This window comes from Myotis myotis, unplaced genomic scaffold (assembly GCF_014108235.1).
Source record: "Myotis myotis isolate mMyoMyo1 unplaced genomic scaffold, mMyoMyo1.p scaffold_m19_p_9, whole genome shotgun sequence".
NCBI classification, from domain to species: domain Eukaryota; kingdom Metazoa; phylum Chordata; class Mammalia; order Chiroptera; family Vespertilionidae; genus Myotis; species Myotis myotis.
In genome coordinates this window covers 58,492,439-58,519,772 of record NW_023416401.1, presented here as the reverse complement: position 1 = coordinate 58,519,772, position 27,334 = coordinate 58,492,439, and the positions used below count along the sequence as shown (strand labels likewise).

Here is a 27,334-nt window from a genome sequence, read left to right as displayed (position 1 = left end):
AGTTTAAACTCTTCCAAGAGCTCTACGAGGTTCTTTGTGATCTGTTCTTGGTCGTCTTTCCTGCCTCACCTCCTCCCGCATTCCCACTTTAGCTCATCCTTCAGTCAGAGTAAACTATAAGCACTTTCCCAAACATGTCAGGTGTTCTTACAGCTCTTAAGCATACTGCTGCTGGGAATCCTCCTTTTTTAATTCACTGGGATGCTAACTCCTTGTCCTTTAAGACTCAGCTTACAAATTATATGTTCTCCAAAGCCACCTTTCTCCCCAATCTGAGGTGCCACAAAAGTGATCTGAGTCCAGAAACAGGTCCCATAATTCATTATTTAGCATGTGTCAAGAACTACACTAAGGTTATATAGCAAGGAAATAGTGGCTCAAGATTAAAATACACAGCAGTCTGACACACCATAAATAATGTGGCTGCTCCTTCATGTGTTCTACATTTCAGGCTATCTGTAGAGGCAGGGCTAAGATGGTCTTGGGTAAACACAACTCAGAGAATCCAAATTCCAATGGTAGCTAGAGATGGGCCAGAAGATGGGTCATCAGTGACCAGTTATTAATACATCAGACATCTCTAGTATAGCTAAGTCCCCTCCTGGAAAAACTGAGGGGGTGGGGGGATAGTGTAACTATGGTATGGGAGGGGAAAATGAAAAAGGTTGGTATGAACAACACAAGAACTGATGGACCAGTTGGTGTGGTTCAGTGGTTGAGTGTCAACCCATGAACCAGGAGGTCACTTGTTTGATTCATGGTCAGGGCACATGCCCGGGTTGTGGGCTCAATCCCAGTAGGGGCATGCAGGAGGCAGTTGATTGATGTTTTTCTCTCATAGATTTTTCTCTCTCTCCCTCTCCCAGAAATCAATAAAAACATATTTAAAAAAGAAAAAGAAATGATGAACATGAAGGTGAGAATAAGCTTTAAGGCTACTAGCTTAGGCAAAGTTGCTAACAGCAAGCTGATAAGACTTTGTTGGGATGAATGAATGATAAAGGGTGGCTAGGGTTGCTGACTGAAGCATAAGGAATGTATCAAATTTATCATAAGGCTAAAATGCAGTGCAAATATTGCAGGTCAGGTTTTAGTAGTCTTTCCAGTAGCCAGGAATGCCATCAGCAAAGCTATATCGTATCAATACCATGGGCCACAGTCATTGCATGGCAATAGGCTATGTGCATTCACTAACATCAGTCAGTCTATTTAAATGTAATGTTAGAAATTAGCTCAGTGTGCATTCTTATGTGAGGAACATAGAAACAGGTGAGAACAGAAAGAAAGAAGGGACATGGACAGACAAAATACACATGTGTGCATAATAACTCATTCACTTGCTTTATGACCGAGGGTCTTTTAGCAATGATAAAAAATACAACAAATAAAATTAGCTCTAACTGTATGTGTGTGCACGTGTGAATCTGTAAATGTGTGTATACTAAAATGGAACATGGTCAGCAGGCAGAAATGCAGAAGCAGTAGTCCTAATTTCTGAATGGTCACAAAGTACAGGAGTCCTTTCCTTGGACTTGGGAAAAAGCCAATCAAGAGATGGCTGTCCTTGAAAATTACAGTCATTTACCGACTTGACAAGGCAGTCAAACACACCCATAAGTCCTCCACAATCACCTTGAAAAGAAGCTGATGAGGTATATTAAGGTCCTGGGAAGATCAAACTATTACACCAATTTAATTTTCTTCTATGTCAGGACATACAGATAAGAGGAAGATAGCTAGTATATATCTGATTTCTGATGTTTTTTATTGTATCCCACATGACAAGTCTCATGAATATTCTAGTCAGATGGGGTCAATATGGCTAGAAACAAGATGAGATTCAATAAGGTAAGTGCACAGAAGCATACCAAACTAAATAAATAACAGGATGTAAAAGGGTTTGATTAGCTAGACATCATAAAGTCTCAGAGCAAATCCCTGATCATGAGCAGATAAGTGAGAAATGTGAAATGATAATCATAATTAAACATATTAAAAGAAATGTCATAAACAAAGATAAAAAAAAATTGTCTATCCTCTATTATTGTAATAGTCAAGAGTCTATTTTAGCTACCACACTTAAGAATAAACATGGAGAAACCAGAGAAATTTCAATGAAAGATGTCAGATAGGTATGGTCACATTGGGTTGGCACTGATTACAACCATGGCATTCAAGGTTCTATGGCTGTTCCATGGGTTGGTCTGGTTGTATCCATCATCAGCTTCCATGGATCAGTAGATCTTAAAGGTACTCTGATACTGTCTGAAGTGAACATCACTCTCTCTCTGCATTCCTTCCTTAGGGCTGGAACCTACTCCCCAACTCCATATGAGTTGGCAGGCTGCTGATCCTGGAATCCTGTTCTCTCTTCACAGAGCCCAAACTAATCTAATCAGACCTAACTTCTGAGTAGAGACATCCAAAGGTAAAAGGCATCTAAAGTTGGATTATCCCAAAGAGACTATACTAAGTTCTGTTACTAATACTAGGATCCCTAAGCTTTCTTGTATCTTTCCTATCTGAGGCCTGTTATTAAACTCCCCTTCCTATTCCGTGAGCCTTGTTACCTGCCAATACATTCACTTGTTCACTTACTTTAGCAGAAGTCAATCTCTGTTGCTTGCAATCAGTGGATATACTGTTATTCTTCAATTCAATAAAACCTCTCCGTAATAACATAATGACACGAGCTAACATTTGTTGAATGCCTACCATGTGCCAGCAATTGTATTATTAAAAGCTTTATATGTGCTATCTCTTTAATATTCACAATAATCCTAAAAAGGGGGTGTTGTTACCCTCCTTTATAGAAGAAGCATCACCTTATTTTCTGTGAAGACTTTCAAGTACTTTAAAGTTTGCTGCTTTTGCCTTCACATGGTTTTTAATATTTCCACCAGGAAGACTAACTGTAGTTATTTTGATAAACTGTTTATAATCTGCACCTTCACTTCCCCACTGCATTAGACTATGAGCTCCTTGAGGGCAAAGATGGCACACTGCTCGGCACATGTCATAGAATGAATCAATATATTATTTCCTGCCATAATTATCTCTTGTAATACTGATGCCATGCACTTTTACAAATTTCAAGAAAGCTCCCTGAGTACAAGGATTTGCGAAGGGGTTGAACAAGTTTGTGCATATGCTGCTGCTGTCTTTATGGTTTCAAACACAACTGTAGCCTGAGGAGGCCCAACTCCTGTCCTTGTAGTCTGTCCTCACATGGTCTCTGAAACCCCACACCCATTTCAAATCAATCTCTTCCATGGAATAAGTTTCAAGGCCACATTTAGTTCTAGTACTACCATCCAATATAGATTTGGAGTCAAAAGACTTATACAGCAGTATGAAGTAAAAAGGAGCACTTCTGATTGAACAGAGAAAGAACTTTGAGATTGCAAAGGTAGGAAAACACAAAATGGACAAGTGAGTTTTTCTTGGTCACTGGTCTAACAAGATAATAGGCAACTAACTCTTTGAAGTGAATAGGTTAAACATTAACAGACTTTTGATCCTTGCCTGCTCTATCACAAATGCTATGGAAGAATAATTAGGAAATTTTCTAAGAAGTGCCTTTCGGCTCATATTTCTAAGTTTAAGAAAGGGCTATGCCCTGCTAACAAGTGCCAGTGCACAAAAGTTTTGGTCAGGCTTTGGTTTTCTGTTCTTAAATACAAGATTTGGAAAGTGAAAACAGTTTATTAGTGGTCACCAATGGCCAATAATCAAGGTAGAACCAATTAGTAAGACAATTAAGTATAAGCAAAGGATAATGCCATTCACACCTACTAGAAAGGCTATAATTTTTTTTTTAAGAAAAAGGAAAATAAGTATTGGTGAGGATGTAGAAAAAAATGGAACCCTCATGCATTGGCTGAAGAAAATGTAAAATGGTATAGCTGCTGTGGAAAATAGTTTGGTGATTTCTCAAAAGGTTAAACATAGAACTACCCTCTGACTGTTCCAGAAATTCCACTCCTAACTATATATCCAAAAGAATTGAAAGCTGAGACTGAAACAGATATTTGTACACCAATGTTCATAACAGAATCATTTACAATAGCCAAAATGTAGAAACAATTTAAGTGTTCATGGATAAACAAAATGTGGTGGTAAACACATACACAGAACATTATCCAACCATAAAAATAAATGAATTTTTGATGTATGCTACATAGACGGACCTTGAAAATATTATGCTTAGAGAAATGTCAGACAGAGAAGGACAAATATTGTGATTCCAATTGTATGTGGTACCTAGAATAGGCAAATTCATAGAGAGCAAGTAGAGGAGAGGCTATTGGGGCTAGAGAGAGTGAAATGGGGGAGTTATTTAATGGGTACAAAGTTTTTGTTAGGAATGATAAAAAGTTTTGGGGATAGACAGTGGTGATGATTATATACCATTGTGACTGTATTTAATACCACCAAAATTGTACACATATAAATGATTAAAATAAATGTTACATATATTTTACCACAATAAAAGAAAATTCTAATCACAAATGGTTCTTCTCCCACAAGTATTTCAATCTGTGACTTAATCATGAACCTGGTATATATATTAAAGCCTCTCTTATGATACTTATCCCATCTGAGCAGTAGTATTATGAAGTAATTTTTGTTTCTTGCTAGACATTGCTTTGTACATGTTCGATTAGTATATATTGAGTGTTTTAGCAATCACTGTGCCCTCACTGTCTCCTATGTTGTGGTAATGGAAAATCTTACTTGGATAAGATGTAATATGAACAAGATGTATATTTAGATTGAGCCCAGTAGGCGTCTCCAATGGAGCTTGAGTATAGCGCACCAGGAGTCTGAGCCACTTTCTCCTCTGCATTTACCTGGAGGCATGAGATCTGACTACAGTCAGCAAGAGGACACTGACACACCTTAGCTTTCCAGAGACAACTGCAGGCTCCCAACTGCACCCTGGATCTCATGACTACATTTATGAGTACAGAAAAGCTGCAGGCACAACTTGCTTTTTAAATGATTTTCCTATTAAATTTAGGCAGACTGGGGACAGTGGAAAATTACAGGATGTGTGTTCCCCATCAATACCAGCCATCTCAAATGTACAGATATACAAGCCAAACAGCTGGAAACAGACAATTAACAAGTTATTGAGTTCTTTGCTAATGAAGCCTGGGCACTATCACCTGTCCTGGGTGTTGTGGATCTAAACCACCTAGAGGCAACACTGAGCTCAATGACCCCCAGCCACAATGCTTTCCCCTCAGCAATTCCAAGATACATATCATGTTGCCTGGATAGCAAAATTTTTTCAGAGGATCCAAAACCTAGCCCATTCCTGATCTTGAGATTCCTACCCCTTTCATCAAATAGCCCTGCCTTCTCTCTCTCTCTGCAATAATGGGGAACAAAAGAGACGGGCCAACCTAACAAACTGAATCACACGTTAACTGGTGACTTCAGCTGGGCAGAGGAAGTCAGACTAAAGTTTAAGCCCCAAACAATAAAGTGGACATTCCCATTGTTCTCCATGTGTTGTAGAATGCTTGTCTTTCATTGTAGTTTCCTTACTTCCTATTGTTCAGAACTGTACAATTTCCAAAATACTGACCCGATGGTAATCTGAGTCTGTTTTCTACTGTAGAGATGAAGAAACAAAGGCTCAGAAAGGTCAAGGGACTCTCCCAAATATCACTCAGCTCATAGATGGTTGAGATTTTCACAGAAACAAGGTCTTCTGATTCCTAGTCCAACATACCTTTATTTTAAGGCTCAAACAGAATTGCCATACAGCTGATAGCTTACAGAATCCTGCAGAAGTATCCTGAGAATGGCTGAGCCTGGATTCTGGATAGGAGCGATATGGGCACTCCTTCTGAGTAATGAGAAGGCCACGAGCAAGGCAAGGAGTAACCTTCAGACACTACTTGAAAGTGAATTGGACACTTGACTTTATGAGCTCTAAGAGTGGCCCCATCTCATTAGGATAATTCTTTTTGCCCTTTTTTTTTTTTCTTCAGTAAAATGTTAATGGTAAGCATTTTATCCAAAAAGAAAACCTCGATTCGAATGGTGTATCTGTTAAAGAGATGCTCTCTCTAGCGATCTGTACTCAATTTCTACTTGGACCTAAGAAATGCTCTGAAATCTAAGTAAATTCTGGACCCAAAAACTCCATTTCCCTCCTACCTTGTGACTCTGAAAAGGCAAATCTCTGAGTCTCAGCTTTTCCATGAAAACTGCAAAATTACCTTTCCTTTTTCTTTTTACAGTATCATGAGAGATAAAAATGCTCAAAAATAATGATAAAATTAATAGCAGTGAAATAAGCCAGTCAGAGAAAGATAAATATCACCTGATATTTAACCTCCACAATTCTGTCTCACTCATTTGTGGAATATAATGAACAACATAAACTGATGAACGAAAATAGAGCCAAACTCTATTAATTTCCGACTAGTGTTTTGGTTTCATCCACATACGCTTGTGAATCTTTGTTCTCAGTGATGAATTTTGTTAAGTCTCGTAATAGGAGTAGCCTGATGAATGAAAGTAGTAGCCCGTGCATATCGCTGAAGGTCACGAAATATAAACCTGATGTAAAATCTCTGTCATCAGTGATGCAGCAGCAAAAGTCCCACTGATAATATCAAACGGAGTCATAAAGTTTTCTGTCGGACTATCAGTGTACATGTATACGTTAAAAAATAAATGTATTTTTCATCATCATATACTGTGTTTTTGTCGCTCGAATGAATTTTATTATTTCTTCAAGGTTCTTCACATACGTACACCTTAAGAGATATCAAGTAGGTGTAACATGTTCTCAAAAAATTAGGGTTGGCACGCAGAAGAATTTTGAGTCAGAGATTTTGCTGGTTTGGGCACACACTCACAAAACGGTTGCCCACCCCTGTTCTAGGAGATTGCAGGCCACAGAAGTGGCACAAAATGTAAACTTCGACTGCTTTGCAATTCTGATCAGCTAGGTCTGCAGCCCTGACTGGGCCTGCCTGCCATCAGCCAGAGCTGCCTGGACTTCCATTACACAGTCCCATGGGTCATCACCAATGGGATTCTGACATCCATATCCACCCACTGCTTCTCACCAGACAACTCTAACATGTTCTGAACCTCACATTTGACCCCAAACCATTCTAGTCTCTCCTAGGCCTTTGAGCTGAGGATATTAGGGATGCGGCTAGTTATTCCAGGGCAAGAGAGGCTTTGAGAATAAGTAGGAAGTCTGAAAAATTGCTATTTACTCTTGTAAATTCTACCATAGGTTGGAAAATTCTTATCTTATGGGTTTTTTTCCAAGCTGGAAGGGCACTTAGAAATAATGTGGTCTAGCTCTTCACCTGAGTCTGCTGATGAACAGTGAAACCAAGTCACCAGGAGAGTCCCTACTCCTCTGGTTCCAAGACTAGCAAGTGGTTTTGCAACTCTCCCATTCCCTCCTTCTCCTCTAGATGGAGGCTCTTCCTTTGGCAGGTGACACGGCCCAGGACCTAAAGCACAACAGACAGTAAACATTTTCTGTCTTTGAAAGAGAAGTGGTATGGCCATAAATACATACATATACCCAAAATACCAAATACAATAGAGTTCACTTGATATCTGATAATCTTAGCAACAGGGCATAGCACATGGATGAAAAGTAGCAGCGTGGGAGACACTTGGAAGGCCACTCACTGAGCACTTAATGGGAATCGTCTCCTACTTCCCCCATAACCAGGCACAAACCACAAGCTTGCTGATTCTTAACCCCAGCGGCTGAACTACTCAAGGCCCAGAAAAGGGGCAACACACACAGTTTACACCTTTTATTATTCTGATAGAAATTTCTCTCCTGGGAGCAGAAAGAGGTCAAAAGTCCAAAACAAAAAATATATATCTTTATAAGTCAGAGCAAAGAAGCATTAAAGCAGTTATTAAAAAAAAAAAATAGTCTCAGTGAACAGAGCAGAGTAGGAGGTGTTAGAAAACTCACTCCAAGTAATTTATTCGCTGGGAACCACAAAGGGCTTTCCCAAGAACAGCAAAAACACCATTAATTTCCCCAGTACCCTCCTTTCAAAGGGCTCCAAACACTTCACACATATCGTTTTAAATTGTCCTCAAAGGCTCCAAAATAAGGGGGTTACTATTTCCCCAGGTTCAGATGGAGAAACTAAAACATTCATGCCTGCTCTGCTTTGTCCAAGTCATCCTAACAGATTTGGCCAACATCGACTGAGTGCCTGCTATGCATATGACCCATGACGGGCAGAACAGGAGGTACAAAGATGAAAGGTATCATTTCTGTCCCAGAAAGTCAGAAAGAATCCAGTGGGGCCTGACAGATGTATACATGAATCGTCTTGAAATAAGGCAGCTTATGTCAAGTGCCATAGAAAAGGTCCAAATACAGTGCCCATGTTATCAAATGCCCAAAAATGTGCCAAGCAATGTGCTAAGGCTTTACTAGCATCACATTAAATCACACACTATGTGTGGCCTATCTTAAAAGGAAGGAATGGCGACAATGAGAGGTGAAGCGACTTGCCCAGGATCTCACGGCCAACTATGACAGAGCAGGGATTAGAACCCAGATCTATCTGGCTCCAAAGCCCATGTGATAGGAAATAACTGCTTGGGAAACCAAGTGCTAGCCTTTGGACATTTTAGTAGGAAGTATCCACCTCCTGTGGACAGAACATAGGAGCCCTCACTAAATTTGGGGGGAATGCTCTGTTTCCTGGCCCAAAATTGCATATACAGTGGGGCCTTGACTTACGAGTTTAATTCGTTCCGAGACCGAGCTCGTTAAGGAGCTCATTAACTCAAATTACTCTAACAACTCAATGCAAAAAATCGGCATCTCAAAAAACTTGTTAGTCGGGACACTCATAAGTCAAGGCCCCACTGTATATGGATATATGAGCAAATTTGGATTCTCCATCATAGGGACTGACTGTTCTTGTGGGTTAAAAAGCCAAAGGAAGTGTCTTCCAAAGGGAACAAAGCTCTCTCTGGGCAAAGAAGGGCTGAAAGGTCTGAGCACTTCCTGTCCCACACTTCTGTGTGTTACTATCTCACTAACACAGGCGACTTTGCTCCTATCAATGGACGGGTTAGTCAGTAGTTCGTTCACTCATTCATTATTTATATTCTACCTCCTTCCAAAAAGTGGCTCAAGTTGGCTTACAATAAAAGACATGTGGTAAGGCCAAAACAGCAAAATGTTTTAAATCAGTCAGATCTGGACTTATGACTTACTATGCTGCCCACAGCCAAGTCCTTTAACTTTTCTACCCCTCAGTTCTCCTCAGCTGCAAAATGGGGACATTCTCACCTCTATAATAGGACAATTTGTAAGGATTCAATGAAATGGTGCCTAAGAGGTGCCTGGCACAGAGTTTGGCCCAGAGTATTTATTTCAACCAAAACAAAAGTAAAAGAAAAGAGTTAAGTAAGAAAGTGTGTGTGAGAGAGAGGACAATGAGTAACTATATCAAAAGATCTAAATAAAAGAAGTGCTGTACTTTCTGGCAGCAGGGAAGCAGGATTTGTTATACCATCTCACTGTTAAAAAAAGGGAAGCATATCAGTTCATCAAGACAGAGAAAGTTCTTAATTCTAAATGCAGAGAGAGACTCATATATTCCTGAGTGAATGTGAATGTGCACACACACGCACACAGGCTTCTACCATTTTTCTCTCCAACAGGAACAGGGGAAACGGCTCTCCAGAGCCCTGCTGCCCCTCTGACAACACCACACTACTTCTGTGCAATGAAGTACTTCAACAGTTAAAACATTTTTGTGCCAATATTTTAAGAGTGCAGAAGGTTCCAAATTACATGTAAAATAAACAATGCCAGACTGTGAAAACTCTTGGCTGCAACGTTCTCTGATGTTAACAAGAGTCTCTTTATTACTGTAACCTTTCAGAAGTGAATAAAAATTATTTCTCTGCCCTAGTTTTGCCCTCCAGTAAAAGGGAAGAGAACAGTGACCATGGAAAGAGCTGTACAATGACCTCTCATGAAGGGTAGGAGGCTGGGAAGGGGGCAGTTTCAAACACAAAGCCTTCCATATATGTTTCTAGTCAAAGGTTAGAACTTTAGTTTGTGCTATGCTGATCATATTGTAAAGTTTTATGTTCCTAATATTTTTATGTAACTAAAATGCTTAGGGGGACGACAGGGCATTTGTGAGAGCCCAAACTAAGCCAATGTTAGGGAGAAAACCCAAATCTTGACCAGGGCTCTTTAATTATTCAGTGAACCTCCTCACTCAGAAATTTAGTCTGAAGTCCCCTTAAGAAACAGAGAAGATCTACAGGTGGACAGGACTTAAAGAAAATATGGACAGAACATAGGAGCCCTCACTTGTAGACCTTTAAGTCAATGACTGTAAATACTGGACAAACAGAAGAATCTCAAATGGCGCTAGTAGGATAAAGATAGAGTCTGCTTTCATCACTGCAGAATAGAAGGGGGAAAGTCACCAAATGAGGACAAATATGCTTTGTCCTCTCACACCACTCTGCCTTTATCCACACTGTTTCTCTGCCAGGGATGCTCTTCTTGTCTAGCAAATACTTATCTGAAAGATACAAACCAAATGTCATCTACCCCAAGCTTTTCTCCTCTGGTCCTTCTCAGCAATCTTTAAATATCATAATCTGTAAATATTGTAGTCACCAGTTTATATGTGTCTTCTCCTACTAGATTTGGAAGTCAGGGACAGTATCGTCATCATCTTTGTATTTCTAGTGCCTAGAGGCTAGGCACAGAGTAGTAGCTGGAAGCTAGCAGGCCACAATAAAATGGATGGATAGATGGGTAAAACCTTGTTTGTGTCTGGGAACAGAAATAAGACAGAGAATGATGAACTGCTAAATAAACAGAACACAAGCTCTGGGATTTAACACAAGGCTAGCTTTTCAAACTTTCACAGAGTTGCAGAATGTTAAGTCTGGAAGAGAATTTAGAAATCATCTAGCTCTCCTCCCCAGAGAGGTGAGGTGATTTGACTTACTCAAGCTCACCCAGAGAGCAGCTGGCTTGGCCAGAACTCCTTCCATTATACCATACCAGCCCTTCTCTTACTGTTGAAAATTTTAGGTGTAAATATTTATTTGGTAAAAAGATGAGAAATGTATTAAGACTACCTATTTTGAGAATGTTATTTCCTTATAAACAAATAAACAATGGATATCACACTAGGAATTCAAATAACTTGATATAAGATACAATATCTGAGCTGCTCAAAAAGCTAAACATAGAATCACTGTATGATCCAGCAATTCCACTCCCAGGTATATACCCCCCAAAATGGAAGCATATGTTCAGATAAAAACTTGTATGTGAATGTTCATAGCAGCATTATTCATAAAAGCCCAAAAATGAAAAGAACCCAAATGTATATCAATTGATGAATGGGTCGTAAAATGTGGTATAATCCATACAAGACTATCCATAAAAAGTAATGAAGTACCGAAACATACAATATGGGTAAACCTTGAAAACATTATGTTAAGTGACAGGAAACAGACATTAAAGGCCACATATTATATGATTCCATTTATATGAAATGCCTAGAATAGGTATATCCATAGAGACAGAAAGAGTAGTGGTTGCCAGGGATGGGGTTGGGGGAGGGAGGGAGGATGGGGAGTGACTGCTAATGGGCACAAAGTTGCTTTTTGAGGTGATGAAAATGTTTTGGAATTAGATAGTGGCGATGGTTGCATAACATTGCAAATTCACAAAAAAGCACATTTAAAATAGTGAATTTTATGGTTTATGAATTATACCTCCATTTTTTTTAAATGGAAAAGAAAAAAGATACAATTCTGTTTCTTTGTTATGGGGTGGGGCCACAACATTAGTAACAAAGAGACAGAATTTCTGGAGGATGAGGCCCAGAAATCAGGATTTTAAAAAGATTCCCCCGTGATTCTAATGTACAGCCAAGGTTGAGAACCACTGCTCTAGAGTTTGGCAGGTTTGGGCTCCAATCCAGGATGCCATATGTACTGTATAAGTCTGATTAAGTTACTTGACTGGTAGGCTAAATAGTTGTCTCCCAAAAGATATCTACATCCTAATTCCTGGAATCTGTGAATATTACTTTACATGGCAGAAAAGGATTTCGAAGCTGTGATTAGGTTAAGGATCTTCAGATGGGGAGTGTCCTGGATTATCCAGGTGGGTCCTAAATGTAATCACATGTGTGTATTCTTATAAAAGGGAAGCAGAGGGCACTTAGACCCAGACAGAAAAGGAGAAGGTAACATGACCCACAGAGGTAGAGGTTAGAGTGATGTGGCCACAAGCCAAGGAATGCCAGCAGTCACCAGAAACTGGAAGGGGCAAGGAACAGATTCTCCCCTAGAACCTCCAGAAGGAGCACAACCCTGCTAACTCCTTGATTTCAGTTCAGTGAAACTGATTTTTAGCCTCCAAAACTCTGAAAGAATAAATTTCTGTTGTCTTAAGCCAACGAGTTTCTAGTAAGTTGTTACAGCAGCTGCAGGATATTAATATACCAACTTCTCAGAGACTTACTTTCTTCATCTGTAAAATGAAGGTGGAAATACTATCTATCTCACAGGTAAGATTGTGGTAAAATGTAAAATTCAAATGGTTCTGGTAAAGTGCACTTAGCTCTCCCAGAGCCAGTTTCTCACATCAGTTAAAAATGAAGCTCAGGCCTGGCCGACATGGCTCAGTGGTAAAACATCGACCTGTGAACCAGAGATTACAGTTCGATTCCTAGTTGGGGCACATGCCCGGGTTGCAGGCTCAATCTCCAGTGTGGGGCATGCAGGAGTCAGCCAATTAATGATTCTCTCTCATCACTGATGTTTCTCTCTCCCTCTCTGAAATCAGTAATATATATATATATATATATATAAATTTTTTTTTTAATGAAGTGCAAACAAGAGCAGTGGCTCTCAAATTGAAGGATTTGTTAAAACAGATTGTTGGGTCACACTTCCAGAGTTTCTGATGAGCAGATCCAAGGTGGGACTCTAAACTTGCATTTTTAACAAGTTCCTAAGTGATGCTAGAGCTGCTGATCTGCAACCACACTTTTCAGAATCTCTGGACTAGGTTACTTTAAGGTTCCTTTCCAGTTTTAATAGTCTAAGACCCTTAGGTACATCTAGTAGATGTAGCAGTCAAATAATAAACACTGCTGTAGCAGGTTGAAATAGTCTTAAAACTAAGTTATTTTCCTAGGTAGAGAGTGGAGGATGGGAGCATGACTAGGAGGTACATGGTAAAGACTAGTTTTGACTTTTGAACTAAGCAGAATGAAAAAATCTTAAGCAATGGTGGGAATAGGAAGAGGCTGTCCCCTCATCCAACATGCTGGCCTCATTTTAATTTATCTTAATCCCACCTTTCTGCCTTTTCACCAGACCCCTTCCCCCGCATGCCCTCCTCTAGAAACACATCTAGGTGTCTCCTGAATTCATTTATTGGCTTTGCCGTGCACAGCATAATACCGCCTTTGTTAGTCTCCCAGCCCAGCCTCTCCAAGCACGGTGTTCAGTCTCGGTGTTCCTCTACTCTTAAAAAAACATAAGCAAGGAGTCTCTGAAAAATAATTGTAAAATCAACTAAGGCAAATTCAGAGGATGTGGAGACATTCAGACTCTAAATGTTGGAAAAAGAAACAAATTCAGAACATTGTTAGCATTCTCATCTGTCTTTCACCCCCTTTAATCTCCATTAGTTAGAGTAGGAAACCTCTGCCGTATTGGATTAGAAATTCTGAATAAAAGGGGCCTCAGGTTTGAGATTGCATTGAAGAAATGGAATGCTTCTAGATTCAAGAAAAGCTGTCCGCCCTAGCCGGCTTGGCTCAGTGGATAGATCGTTGGCCTGTGGACTGAAGGGTCCCGGGTTCGATTCCAGTCAAGGGCACATGCCCGGGTTGCAGGCTCGATCCCTAGTAGGGGGCATGCAGGAGACAGCTGATCAATGATTCTCTCTCATCATTGATGTTTCTATCTCTCTCTTCCTCTCCGAAGAGAGAAAAAAAGAAAAAGAGAGAGAGAGAGAGAGAGAGAGAGAGAGAGAGAGAGAGAGAGAGAGAGACCTAGTTAAACTCTGTGGGGGAAAAATTAGCAAAATAGCAGCTTGCTTTAAAAAGAAAAGAAAAGAAAAACTGTCCTCTTGGTCTTTGGAAGTCCTTGGTAATACCACAGAGGAGAAGGAAGCTGCCATGAGGTTGACTAGGGAAAGTTATCATGGTATAGCAAAGTGGACCCTGGACCGGGAATAGGCATACAACTGAGCCCCTTCAGATTGAGAACCATTTAATGAAAGCATCCCTGAGACACCCAGTCTAACATTTTGAGGTTCATCTATTCTATAAAGTAGATTAAAAGTACAAACGACCAGAGAGCCAGGGAACCCATGAGGCAAGACAGGGAGAAAAAGGAACCTTTTTTTTTTTTTTAGCAGGGGTTGGGATTGGTGGTAGAGGGGTGTCAGTGAAATTGAATCTTGACATAAGATCATTCATTAAGTCAGTACTTAGGAGCCAGGACTGGCCACACGCTAAGAACAGAAACAAGTACCTATGTTCACCCCAACCAACAGGTGGGTGGCTACGTTAGGCACTCTGTTTAAGACACCAGGGATCCTAAGGTCCTTATCCCATATAATGGTCACGACCTACACAAACCCATAATTACAGTATGTCTTATTTCAAAGTCTGTGCAAAATACTGCAAAAATACAGAGAAGGGAGAGGCCAAATATACTGTGCTAACATTATTGAGAGTGTTGGGGAAAGTTTCTTGGAGGAGGTACTATGCAGCTGTGTCTTACAGTGTCATGAGCAGAGGAGATAGGGGTTAAGTCAACTTTAGACAGAGAGAAGAGCATAAACAAAGCCCAGAATCATAAAAGAGCATGGCATACTGTGACACCAGTAAAAATCTGGCATGAGTGGAACATATATTTGAGTGTATGTGTGCAGGTACTCGCAATGAAAATTTGTGTGTAGGTAGAGTCTGTTGGAAATTAGAATAGAAAGGCAGGCTGGGGCCAAAATGTGAAGATTCCACTCCCAACCCCTAAATTTCACTTTCAAGAATTTCAAACTTATTGAAAAAAACAAAGATGTAAGAGTAATATAACAAGAACTTGTATAATTTTAGATTCACAATTAATATTTTGTGACATTTGCTTTATATCTATCTACAGCTGACCCTTAAACAATATGGATTTGAACTTCGGGGGTCCACTCACGCATATTTTTCAATAAATACTGTAACTGTATTTTCCCTTTCTTATGATTTTCTTAATAACATTTTTTCTCTAGCTTACTTTATTATAAGAATAATATAGCATATAAAATATGTGCTAATCAACTGTTTATGTTATCAGTAAGTCTTCCAGTCAGCAGTAGTTAAATTTTGGGGAAGTCAAAAATTATATGTGGATTTCTGATTGCATATTTGGGGGGGAGCGGTCAGTGCCCCTAACCTGTGCACTGTTCAAGGGTCAACTTTATATATACACACAAACACACCTTTTTCTTTTACTAAATAATTTGAAGATACTTGCAAACAAAACATTTCACCCATAAATACTTCAGCATGTATCTTCTAAGAAAAAGCACATTCTCCTACATATCTATGAAGGGTTCTTCTGTATGCCACTGCTAAGGAGTTTGAATTTTATCCTGTATGTGGTGAGAGCCCGCAGAGATTTCTAGACAGAAGAGGGACATACTCAGATGTGGGATTTAGAAAGGAAACCAGTGGCAATTATATGGTAGGAGGGTTCAATTAAGTCAGGAAAGTCCAAGAACTATTTAAGAGGCCATGTGCAGAAACAGAGATGATGAGGATTGGCATGAAGCAATGGAACAGAGGAGAGAATAAAACCCAGAGATATCTTGGGAAAAATCTGACAGGTCAACTAGATGCAGAAGATGAGGCAGGAAATGAGGATGACTTTAAGAATTCTAGCTTGGGGGACTGGATTGATGGTGAAGACATCAGAAGTGAGACAGGACACACAGGAAAAACAAGTTCATGGAGCTATTTTTCCTGTCTGCTGAGTGAGACTTATTTAGGAGAGGCATTAATGACCCCTGAAAGGGGGGTGTGGAAAATGGCTTTAGCTGTGTCCGATGCAACCAGCTCTAAGCAGTATTATAACTACGGTACAAAAGATAATCAAGTGAAACAGGGCCCCCAGATAGACTGGAGGCAAGAGATGTGTTGGCAAGAGGTAAACAGTTCTGGAATGATGAGCTAAATTAGGAGTACTTAGCATGAAGAGTACTTAAGCAGAAGTACTATAGAAAGGCAGTGCACTGAAGTAGCCAGGGCCTTGAAAAATGCAATTAGGTCTCTGTCTTTCTCTTACAGAAATGCCATGAGGTAAGCTGAGGATAAAAAAGGGAATCAAATTCACTCACTTGACTCCTTCAGTCAAGATGTATTTACTGAATGCCTACTATGTACAAAGCTCATTTTTGTTAAGGTAGGAATACAAAGACAGGTAAATATGAATGACTTCAGGAAACTCACAATCTGTAACTGAAGGTAAAAATGACCATGAAAGAGACAAATTATCATGTGCATAGTTAGGAGATTCATGCTTTATTTAATTTCAAATACAAAAAGGTTTATAAATTCTCTTTCAGGGACATTCCCTGAAATAGTGAATCCAGTATGGCACTCGGAAGCCATTAGAGTGGCCCTCCGGTTATAAGCACCCAGGCATCCAATCAGTTGGAAAACCATCTAAAGCAGCGGTCGCCAACCTTTTGAACCTCACGGACCACCAGTTGGCAACCGCTGATCTAAAGCACATACTCTGCATACTGTTGCTACTTCTTAAAGCCTGAGGGTATGAAACTTGTATAGGGAAAGGAATGCATCTACTAGAGCAGCGGTTCTCAACCTATGGGTCGCGACCCCTTTGGGGGTCGAACGACCCTTTCACAGGGGTCGCCTAAGACCATCAGAAAACACATATATAATTACATATTGTTTTTGTGATTACTCACTATGCTTTAATTATGTTCAATTTGTAACAATGAAAATACAGCCTGCATATCAGATATTTACATTACGATTCATAACAGTAGCAAAATTACAGTTATGAAGTAGCAACGAAAATAATTTTATGGTTGGGGGTCACCACAACATGAGGGACTGTATTAAAGGGTCCGGCATGAGGAAGGTTGAGAACCAGTGTACTTGAGGAACATCTTCAGTTGGACACTGTTTAAATTCATTAGGCAACTCCCAAATGGAATTGCTCTGCCTTCTAAGAATTTAGACTTCTCTCCTCTAATAAACAAGTATCCACTCCACAGCTTAGGACATTTTTAACACTTTTAAAAGAAGGATTGATATATGAGAATAAACACATTCTTAAAGGCCTCAAGCCCAAGGGATTGCTCTGTATTTACACTCCACCATTCATACCAGTGACCACAAAAACTATGCTGCATGGGAGTTAAACCATAAAGTGGTTCTTTTAAAACAATACCTTTGGTAGGGAGTTTTAATTCTGACCTAGAGATATAGCAAAAGTTTTACCTCATGGTAAAACAGAGAAGTCTGATTGAAGACTTTTGTGGGAGGAAGGAGATGTGAGTAGAATTACAGAAGCCTGGAAGGAAATTTCCAAAACAACTAAAGTACTTGTAATTCTTATTTTTACCACCCTTTATAGATTTAAAGCCTTTGTTAGTTTAGGAGCTTAAATACTTTATGTATAAATTGTTTTTTTTAAATCAAGTAATTCCATTAGAAGATGGGAAAGCGTGGAAAAAGAAACAGAGAAAATGAGGGTAGAGGAAACAATATCTCATTTCTTTTTCTTCCAATGTTTAAGACCAGCAGAGCAAATAAATGTCCTCCGATGTTCAGTGGATAGAGCATCGGCCTGTGCATGGAAGGGTCTCAGGTTCAATTCCTGGTCAAGGGCATGTTCCTGGGCTGCAGGGTCGATCCCCATGTGTGTCTCCCCCCCCCCCCCCCAATTTTTCTAATGGAAAAAATATCCTTGGGTGAGGATAAACAACAACAACAAAAAGGATACCTCCCACTCCACTTTTTCCAATACTTATCAGAGGCTTCCAAAACTGTCTTCTTTCATGATATATTTACTGGACATGCATTCAGCCAAAGGGCAATGATAGACACTTTGGAAAATACAAAGAGGGATATGTGTGATCCTGTCTCCCCGGTCCCCAATTCACCTGGAAGGCAGTCAACATATGTGCATGACAATGGTACAAACAGAAACAGTAAGAACCAGAAGAAGGGTGCATATAAATTATTATGGTACTTTCAGCTACAGAAAACTGGGATTGGCTTCCAGTCTGGGGTGGAAGGACATGGAGGAGCATTAGGGTAATGTAGGTGTATGAACCACATGAAGAAAGACACAAGACAGGAAAAGCAAGGCATTCAGCTTGGCTGGAGTGAAGAGTATGTGAAGCAAGGATGGGATTGGATGTTCACTGAAGCTTACTATGTGCCAGGCACATGTGCTAGAGTCTAAGGTTTTACATATTTAAGGTTCCAGGAGAGCTAAGGGAAATGAGTTTGGAAAAGTAGCCTGGAGTATGATCACAGAGAACCTTGCAAAGCAAAATGCTGGTACTGAAAAGCAAAATCGAATTTTACAAAGGAGTCCAGTTCAACCCAAAGTTCCCCCACCTCTTCCTAGGACCTCTGCACCATCCCTTGAAGCAGCTCTGCCACAGAGAGAGCAGGAGACTGAAATGACAGGAGGTTCATCATTATTCCGGAATGGTGCTAACAAAATATCACCTGGAGTCCTGCTAAGGCAACTGGCATGCCAGGGACCACTGATAAGGATAAACTTGCATTTTCTTAACTATAGACCACTCCACCCTTTCCCACCTAGTTAGTCTCCAGGACTTGGAAAGCTTTTAAACCTGCTCATTGTAAGCCACAAGGTGGAGATGTCTGGCAGGACAGAACTGAGAGGAAGTCGTTTAGTCAGCCTAAGGTTACCATTAACACTTTGAGCCACTGCCTTGAGCTAATTTTTATGTTTGTTTTTTAAGTTTGGTTGAAATGTCACAAATGGAAAAATTAAGTAAAGCGCCCTGTTAGCCACAAGACTGGACACACCTGGCTGCAAACCCAGCAAAAGAAACTTACTTCATTAGTAGGAGAGGCAGAAAGTGAAATTTACATCTGAAATCTGCCTGCACCAGGAGAAAGAGCTGAGGCCAAAGGCGCTGTCTGTTTTTACAGCTGTGTCAAGACTTAGTTCTCTACTCTTACCAACACTCAGGAGTGAGGCAAGGACCCAAGGAAAAATGGTCTCCAACCTCTTCAGCTGCGACTCAGCTCACAAAGGTTTTTAAGAACCAGTTAATGAAATAAAACAAGACCAGATGAGGTGATATAATGAACTTTATTTCCACAGCTAATTTATATGTTTAAATCCCAAATAATGTTTTTTTAAAAAGTCAGAACATTCTAAATTACTGATGTGATTTTTGTAACCTCAAATTTAACACTCACTTTTTATACCAGCTTCAATGAAGATATATGAGTCTGCCTCATTTTTCACAATAGCTGGGCTCCTAAAAAGCTGGTAAAAAGCAAAAATTTATCAATTAAATTTTCCCACCGAATAAGGCTGGAATTCTAATTTCAAAGGAGTTCCTGATTAAAATTTCTGATTCGTCATTAATTTGCAAGTGGCTCTGTTGGTTCTTGATCTTCCCCACACCAATCCACTCAAGTAAAGTCAAGAATTACATGGCATAAGAAAAATCACTACTGCATTGATCAGTCTTATAAATTCTACTTAAATGAGTTTTCTTAAAGATGCATACCTGGGATGCCAAATAACACAGATCTGCAAGTTACCACCTTCAAATCATAGGTTTCAAAGCTGACAAGAAATTTGAAAATCATGTAGCCTACCTCCATGATTTTTCTTTTTCTTTTTTAAATGAAAAACTGAAGCACAGAGAAGGAAAGACTTGCCAGTCAGGATCAGAACCAGGCCAGACTCGTTCCCTACTGCCTACTACTTTTCTCCAGCTACATATCCCTAATTTTCCCATTTCTTTAGGTTGTACACACACAGAAGACTGAAATCTCCTCTACATATACACACACAATCATTCACAACTTAGAAGTGATTAATATTATTTCCTTGCCTGTCTAAAGGGTGTCTGCTTATACCATGAGATTGAAAAGGAGGATCAAGTCAATTATAATAGAAAAACAATAATAGTAATTCCACAGCTCTTCCAAACTCTCTTATTTTTAAATCACCATCTTTTACTTAGAGTCTTTGAAATCAAACTGGAGCATGGCATTTCCCTTCATGAAGGCGAATTTAAGAGTCTGTACTTGGGGAACATTATGTATCATCTAAAACCTTGCTATTCAAAGTGTGCTTGCCCCTCTCTACCCTGCCCTACAAGTGGCACTGGCAGCACCAAGCTTTTTTGAAATGTACACTCTCTGACCCTACCTCAAACCTACTGAAACAGAATTTGCATTCTAACAAGATCCCAGGTGAATTGCAAGTATGTTAAAGTTTGAGAAACACTGATCTAACACACTCTTTATAGGTAGCACCATATCTAGAACAATTCAGATAGTAAAAATGGTTGAATAAAATGAAAGGGAAAAAAAGAAGGAAAGACTACTTCCTACAGGACTATGTGGATATACACCTGAACCAGAGATTAAGTCAAATATGATTTCTCTGGCAAATAAGTGGACTTTAAAACAGAATTCCAGAGGCTGAAGTTCAATTTATTCATCCAATCTTAACTAAGTAAAAAAACTGTGGGTAAGACAAGACTCCTGCCATTATAAAGCATACAGTTAAATAGAAGGAACATGATACAGTAACATAGGAGATGATTCAAAATGTTGAATACTGAGATATAGATATAAATGGAGGTCCAAAAGAAAATTCATGGAGAGGGGTCTACTAAAAGATTCCTGTGGTCCAGAATCAGTAATCTAGCTCATTAAGCTACTTAGGGTAGGGATAAACTGTGGCCCACATGGCTCTAGTGGTCCAACTTCCAGCAGAGTTAGTCAACAATGATAAGAAAAACAGGCTAACTGATAGAAGAGTTATGGTGTAACTGGCATGGCGGTCAGCCTAGGTTTTAGGGTATTACTGGTCATCATTAAATGGGGATGCTTTGAGACTCTAGTACTCCTGTGTCCACTGTGTGCTGCCACAGAGATGGGGAGCAAGTACGTAAGAATATGTGGAACACTCAGCTGTATGAATACCTAAAAGGCTGCTACTGATCCTACTCTGGGCAGCTAAGACAGCAGAAAGGCATGACAGGGAGAGAAAAATGAAAAAGGAACCAAAGAGCACAATTACAAAGATAATTTAATACTGACTCCAAAACAGATGATGATGATGATGATAACAGCTAAAACTCTGATATATACTCTCATCTTCTTAGAATGAACAGACATGCCAATGGTCTGTCATCCAGAGAAAGGCATATAAACATCAATGAAGTATTCTATAGGTAAACCCATGTTCACTGTGCTTTCTACACTTGATCTTAGCCAAAAGGCGGAGAAGCTATCCATTGTGCTTCCTGTACATGCAGATCTTCTAGACATGAGAATTTGAAAAGACCCTCAATCCAGACTCTCAGTAGGCAACCATCATTTCCATAAGTAAGTCTCAAAGACTATAATTTTACATACATATTAAGCACAGGAAACCATTAGGCAATAACATAGGAGTATGTGAAAATAATTATAATACAGAAGAGTAAATATGGGTAAAGATGACCCACTTAACACCAGGCAGCAAGGAAAAATCTCTAAAACATATTATTTGAGCGAAAAAGAAAGTTGCATAAAGGTACACAGAGGATGATGTTATACATAATAAAATATACACACACAAAACCAATACTATGAATTTTCTATAGATAACATAGGAAAAAGTCTTAAAAGATAAATACCAAAGTAGAAACAGTGATTACTTCTTGAAAGGAGGTAACTGACCAGGATTGAGACTTTTGATTAAAGGGATTTTAGTCTTAGTTAGAACATTTTGGCCCTGGCCAGTTTGGCTTAGTGGATAAAGCATCGGCCTGCAGACTGAAGGGTCCCGGGTTCGATTCCGGTCAAGGGTACATGCCAGGGTTTCAGGCTCGATCCCCAGCAGGGGGCATGCAGGAGGCAGCTGATCAATGATTCTCTCTCATTCATTGATGTTTCTAACTCTCTCTCTTCCTCTCTGAAATCAATAAAAATATATTTTAAAAAAACATTTTGAATTTTGAAAACAATTGTAAAGTTAAAACATATCTAATATATATTACGTAAAAAGGCCAAGATGCAAAATAGTGTGTATAGTATAAGCCCACTTGTGTTATGTTAAAAGAAAACTAGAAAGATTCGCATCAATTCTTTTTTTAAATATGTGATTTTAGAGAAAGAGGAAAGGAGAACAGGGAGAGGGAGAGGGAAGGAGAAGGAGAGAGAGAGAAATATTGATGTGAGAGAGAAACATCAATCAGTTGCCTCCTATAGGCGCCCTGACCATGGACCAAACCTGCAATCTGGGCATGTGCCCTGACTGGGAATCAAACCAGCGATTCCTTGGTACATGGGATAATGTTCAACCAACAGAGCCATACCAGCCAGGGCAACACATCAATTCTTAACAATGATGACTTCTGGGAAGTTGGACTGGGGAAAAGACACTTGTTTTTTACATAAATACATTTTACTGTTTGTATGACTTTTATAATACATCTATAAACTTTATCAACAGGGAGAGCTTTGCTCTATAATGAACAAAACCAAATTAATCCATTTCGTGACCCTGTCTGATGATTCTGCTTTAGACACTCCCAACCTGAGAGGTAACAAAAATGGGAAAATAACAAGGAACTACATCTACTGTAACATGGTCTAGACCAGTGATGGCGAACCTATGAAACGTGTGTCAGAGGTGACACGCGAACTCATTTTTTTGGTTGAATTTTCTTTGTTAAATGGCATTTAAATATATAAAATAAATATCAAAAATATATAAGTCTTTGTTTTACTATGGTTGCAAATATCAAAAAATTTCTGTATGTGACACGGCACCAGAGTTAAGTTAGGGTTTTTCAAAGTGCTGACACGCCGAGCTCAAAAGGTTTACCATCACTGGTCTAGACACATAAAATACACAAAATACACAAAGAGAGTATTATTTATTTAACCAACTATATTCTAATTTTTTGTTTCATTTTTCTGTTGTCATCATTCTATTATACATACATACATATATGTTATATATTCTCCTTTTTCAGCTTAATTATTAAATGTACTAATGTACATTTTCAGTAGTACCGTGCCAAAGTATTCTAGGTTGTTGGCGATCAAGCTGCTTATTTTTCAGTTCCTGAGCACAGTGCAGGTCCATTGCAGGGTCTTTTCATCCAAACTAAATTAGAGGAGGACTAGTTCAAACATTGAATCAGTGTCAAAAGTATAACATGCTTAAACTGGATGATTATTTGATTTCCTCCATTCACCAAATCCGTCTCTCCTATCACCATGATTTGGGTTTAATAATTCCACACAGAGGATGTCCTCACACTGACAAAACATGATAATGTATGCAAACATATAAAGTATGTAAGGCATGTCTGTCTCCATTGAGGCAAAAGTGACTCTAGCTAAATTACTACTTGGCATTAGTCAGCATTTCACAGAAATCTATAAGCAAAGCCATTCTATAAACACAAAATGGGTTAAAGACTTAAATGTAAGACTCGAAACCATAAAACTCCTAGAAGAAAATGTAGGCAGTAAAATCTCTGACATTTCTCTTAGCAATATTTTTGCTAACATATCTCCTCGGGCAGGAGAAATGAAAGAAAAATAAACAAATGAAATTACAACAAACTAAAAATTTTTTGCACAGCAAAGGAAACCATCAACAAAACAAAAAGATAATCCACTGAATAGAAGATATTCACCAATGATACATCCAATAAAGAGTTAATATCCAAAATTTAGAAACTCATATAACTCAACACCAAAAAACCCCCCAAATAATCCAATTAAAAAAGTAGGCAGAGGACCAGAATAGATACTTCTCCAAAGAGGACATAACAGATGGCCAATAGATATATGAAAAGATGTTCAATGTCACTAATTATGTTATTCAATGAACATGTATGACTTTTATAATACATCTATAAACTTAGTTAACTTCTCAATCTACAGGGAGAGCTCTGCTCTGTAATGAAAGAAAACTGTATTAACCCATACACATTAAAACCATAATGAGATAGTACCTCAAATCTGTCAGAATGGCTATCATCCATAAACCAACAAACAACAACTGTTGGTGAGGATATGGAGAAAAGTGAAACCTCATGCGCTGTTGGTGGGAATGCAGACTGGTGCAACCACTGTGGAAAACAGTATGGAGGTTCCTCAAAAAATTAAAAATGGAACTGATTTATGACCCAGCGATTCCACTTCTGGGTATATATATCTCTGAAGAAACCCAAAACACTAATTCAAAAGAATATATGCATCCCTATGTTCATTACAGCGTTATTTACAATAGCCAAGATATGGAAGCAACAAAGTGTCCCAAAATAGACAAATGGATAGAAAAGGTGTGGTAAACATATGCAAAGGGGTATTAGGCAGAGATATAAAGAAAGAATAAAATTTTACCATTTGTGATGAGATGGCTAGACCTAGAGGGTATTATGCTAAGTGAAATAAGTCAGACAGAGAAAGGCAAATAGCATAGGATTCCATTTATGTGTGGAATCTAAATAATAAAATAAACAAAATAGAAACAGACCTATAGATACAGAGAACAGACTGATGGTTGCCAGAGGGGAAGGAGGTTGAGGGAATGGATGAAAATGGTGATGGAATTAAGAAGTACAAATTGGAAGTTACAAATTAATCATGGGGATGTAAAGTACAGCATAGGAAATACACTCAATAATACTGTAATAACTATGTATGGTGCCAGGTGGGTACTTGAAATATCGGGAAGACCACTTTGTAAAGTGTATGATCGTCTACCACTATGTTGTACACTGGAAACTAATACAAAATAATATTGAATGTAAACCTGTAATGAAAAATAAAATAGATAAAACTTCAACTCAATCCCTCATTGGAGTTTTTCAGGACCAGAATCTAACAGCACTCACTTACCCCCATCACTCTGCCACGCTGCTCAACATCTTCCCACATAAAATGAACTATGATACGACACATGTATTTCCCAGTCCGGCCTTCCTGCTTCATTCGGACTAGACACATCCTGGGTGGGAAGAAGAGATAAAGAGTCACTGGCTGTTTCCATTTTTCACATCACACATTTCCCTTGAAGGTCAGTTCATCTGAGTGATTTCAGCAGAGCACAGAATAAAAAAAACTGGGCCCTAACCGGTTTGGCTCAGTGGATAGAGCATCGGCCTGCGGACTCAAGGATCCCAGGTTCGATTCCGGTCAAGGGCATGTACCTTGGTTACGAGCACATCCCCGATGGGGAGTGTGCAGGAGGCAGCTGATCAATGTTTCTCTCTCATCGATGTTTCTAACTCTCTATCCCTCTCCCTTCCTCTCTGTAAAAAATCAATAAAATATATTTTTAAAAAAACTGGAAGTGATTTTAAAAAAACTTTTACTGAGGTATAATATAGATACCATAAAGTACAAAATCTTAAGTGTACAACTTAATGAATTTTTACATGTTATATACACCCACATAAGCACCATCCAGATCAAGATATAGATTACTGCCCGACTGACATGGCTCAATGGTTGAGCGTTGACCTATGAACCAGATCACGGTTCGATTCCCCGTCAGGGCACATGCCCAGGTTGCAGGCTCAATCCCCAGTATGGGGCATGCAGGAGGCAGCTGATCAATAATTCTCTCTCATCATTGATGTTCCTCTCTTCTCCCTTTCTCTCTGAAATAACTAAAAATATATATTTAAAAAAAGATATAGATTATTTAGAGCAACTCAGAAGGAACCCTCACAAATGGAAGGAACCTTTCTTAATTGTAGAAGATAAGTCTGAATCCTTCATTACTGATGAAAACTGGAGTCCTACAGAAGGCAAGTAATTTGCCCAGCCACAGAGTAGTCTGTAAAGGTGGGTAAAGTACTGTGCTGTCCAATATGGAAGCCACTAGCTACATGTGGCTATTTAAACACTTTAAATGTGGCTAATGCAAATTGAGATGTGGTATAAGTTTAAGATTTCAAAGATTTAATTCAAGAAAAAGAATATAAATATCTTAAAACTTTTACATTGCCTACATGTTGAAATGTTATTTCAGATATATTGAGTTCAATAAAACCTACTATTAAAATTAAGTTCATTTTTTTACTTTTTTAAATGGAGCTACTTTTAAATTAAATATGTGGCTTGCATTTTATTTCTGTTGGACAGCATTTGTACAGAATATAAGTCACAGAAAATATTATTATTTCATCTGTAATTATAAAATTGTTTGCCCCATTAGAATGTAAACTCCATTGAAAGCAAAGATCAAGTCTGGTGTGTTTTTTTTAATCACTGTATTTCCAGGGCTTTAGTAGGCATTTGATATATGTTTGCTGAATAAATAAATAGATAAATTCAGGGCCAAGTTTAGGGCTCTTTCCCCTATACAACATTGCCTTTCATCAACCAAGAGGGCTCTCCCTGCTTAAGACCTTACATAAGAATGTAAGAATTATATTTTTTAATTAATAAATACAACATTATATTTCATGATATATAAGAATATAAACAGGAGAAACCAAGATGGCGGCATAGGTTAACGCCGGAGATTGCTGCCTCGAACAACCACTTCAAAAAACAACTAAAAGATGGAACGGACATCATCCAGAACCACAGGAAGGCTGGCTGAGTGGAAATTCTACAACTAGGAGGAAAGAGAATATCATACCCAGACTCAGAGGAGGCGCAGTGCTGAAGTGAAATACTAAGGTGCGGAGTGCACGCGGAGCGGGCTGGAGGCGGAGGGCGCGGTTGTTGTTTTCAATCAGGAGGGAGTTTCAGACTCTGAGCTACAGATCCGGGTGAGTCTCTAGGGATCCAGACTCAAACGGGAGAAGCGGGACTGTCTGGCTTCGGTCGGAACTCGAAGGCAGCTTTCTCTCCGAGGTTTGCAGCGGTTGCTGGGACTCTGTGAGGCAGAGCCCCTAGGGACGGAACTGAGAGCAGCCATAACTGCTAGCTCCAGCCGCCCTGTAGATCCCCGGGGACCCGCCCCGCCCAAGCCCTGCGCAGAGCCATTTGCCAGATAGCCTCAGGCAAACGCTAGATTA

The 27,334-nt window shown here is 39.2% G+C and overlaps 1 protein-coding gene across 7 annotated transcripts in view; it reads right to left on the bottom strand.

Annotated features, from left to right (window-relative positions):
• LOC118662961 (ubiquinol-cytochrome-c reductase complex assembly factor 1) overlaps window positions 1-27,334 on the bottom strand; it is a 114,499-nt gene that overhangs the window by 16,495 nt on the left and 70,670 nt on the right. For all 7 annotated transcript variants that reach the window (XM_036322113.1, XM_036322115.1, XM_036322114.1 and 4 more), the window contains one exon: window positions 25,200-25,308. In XM_036322113.1, coding sequence (XP_036178006.1) covers window positions 25,200-25,308 — 109 coding nt within the window. The remainder of the gene's footprint in view (window positions 1-25,199; window positions 25,309-27,334) is intronic.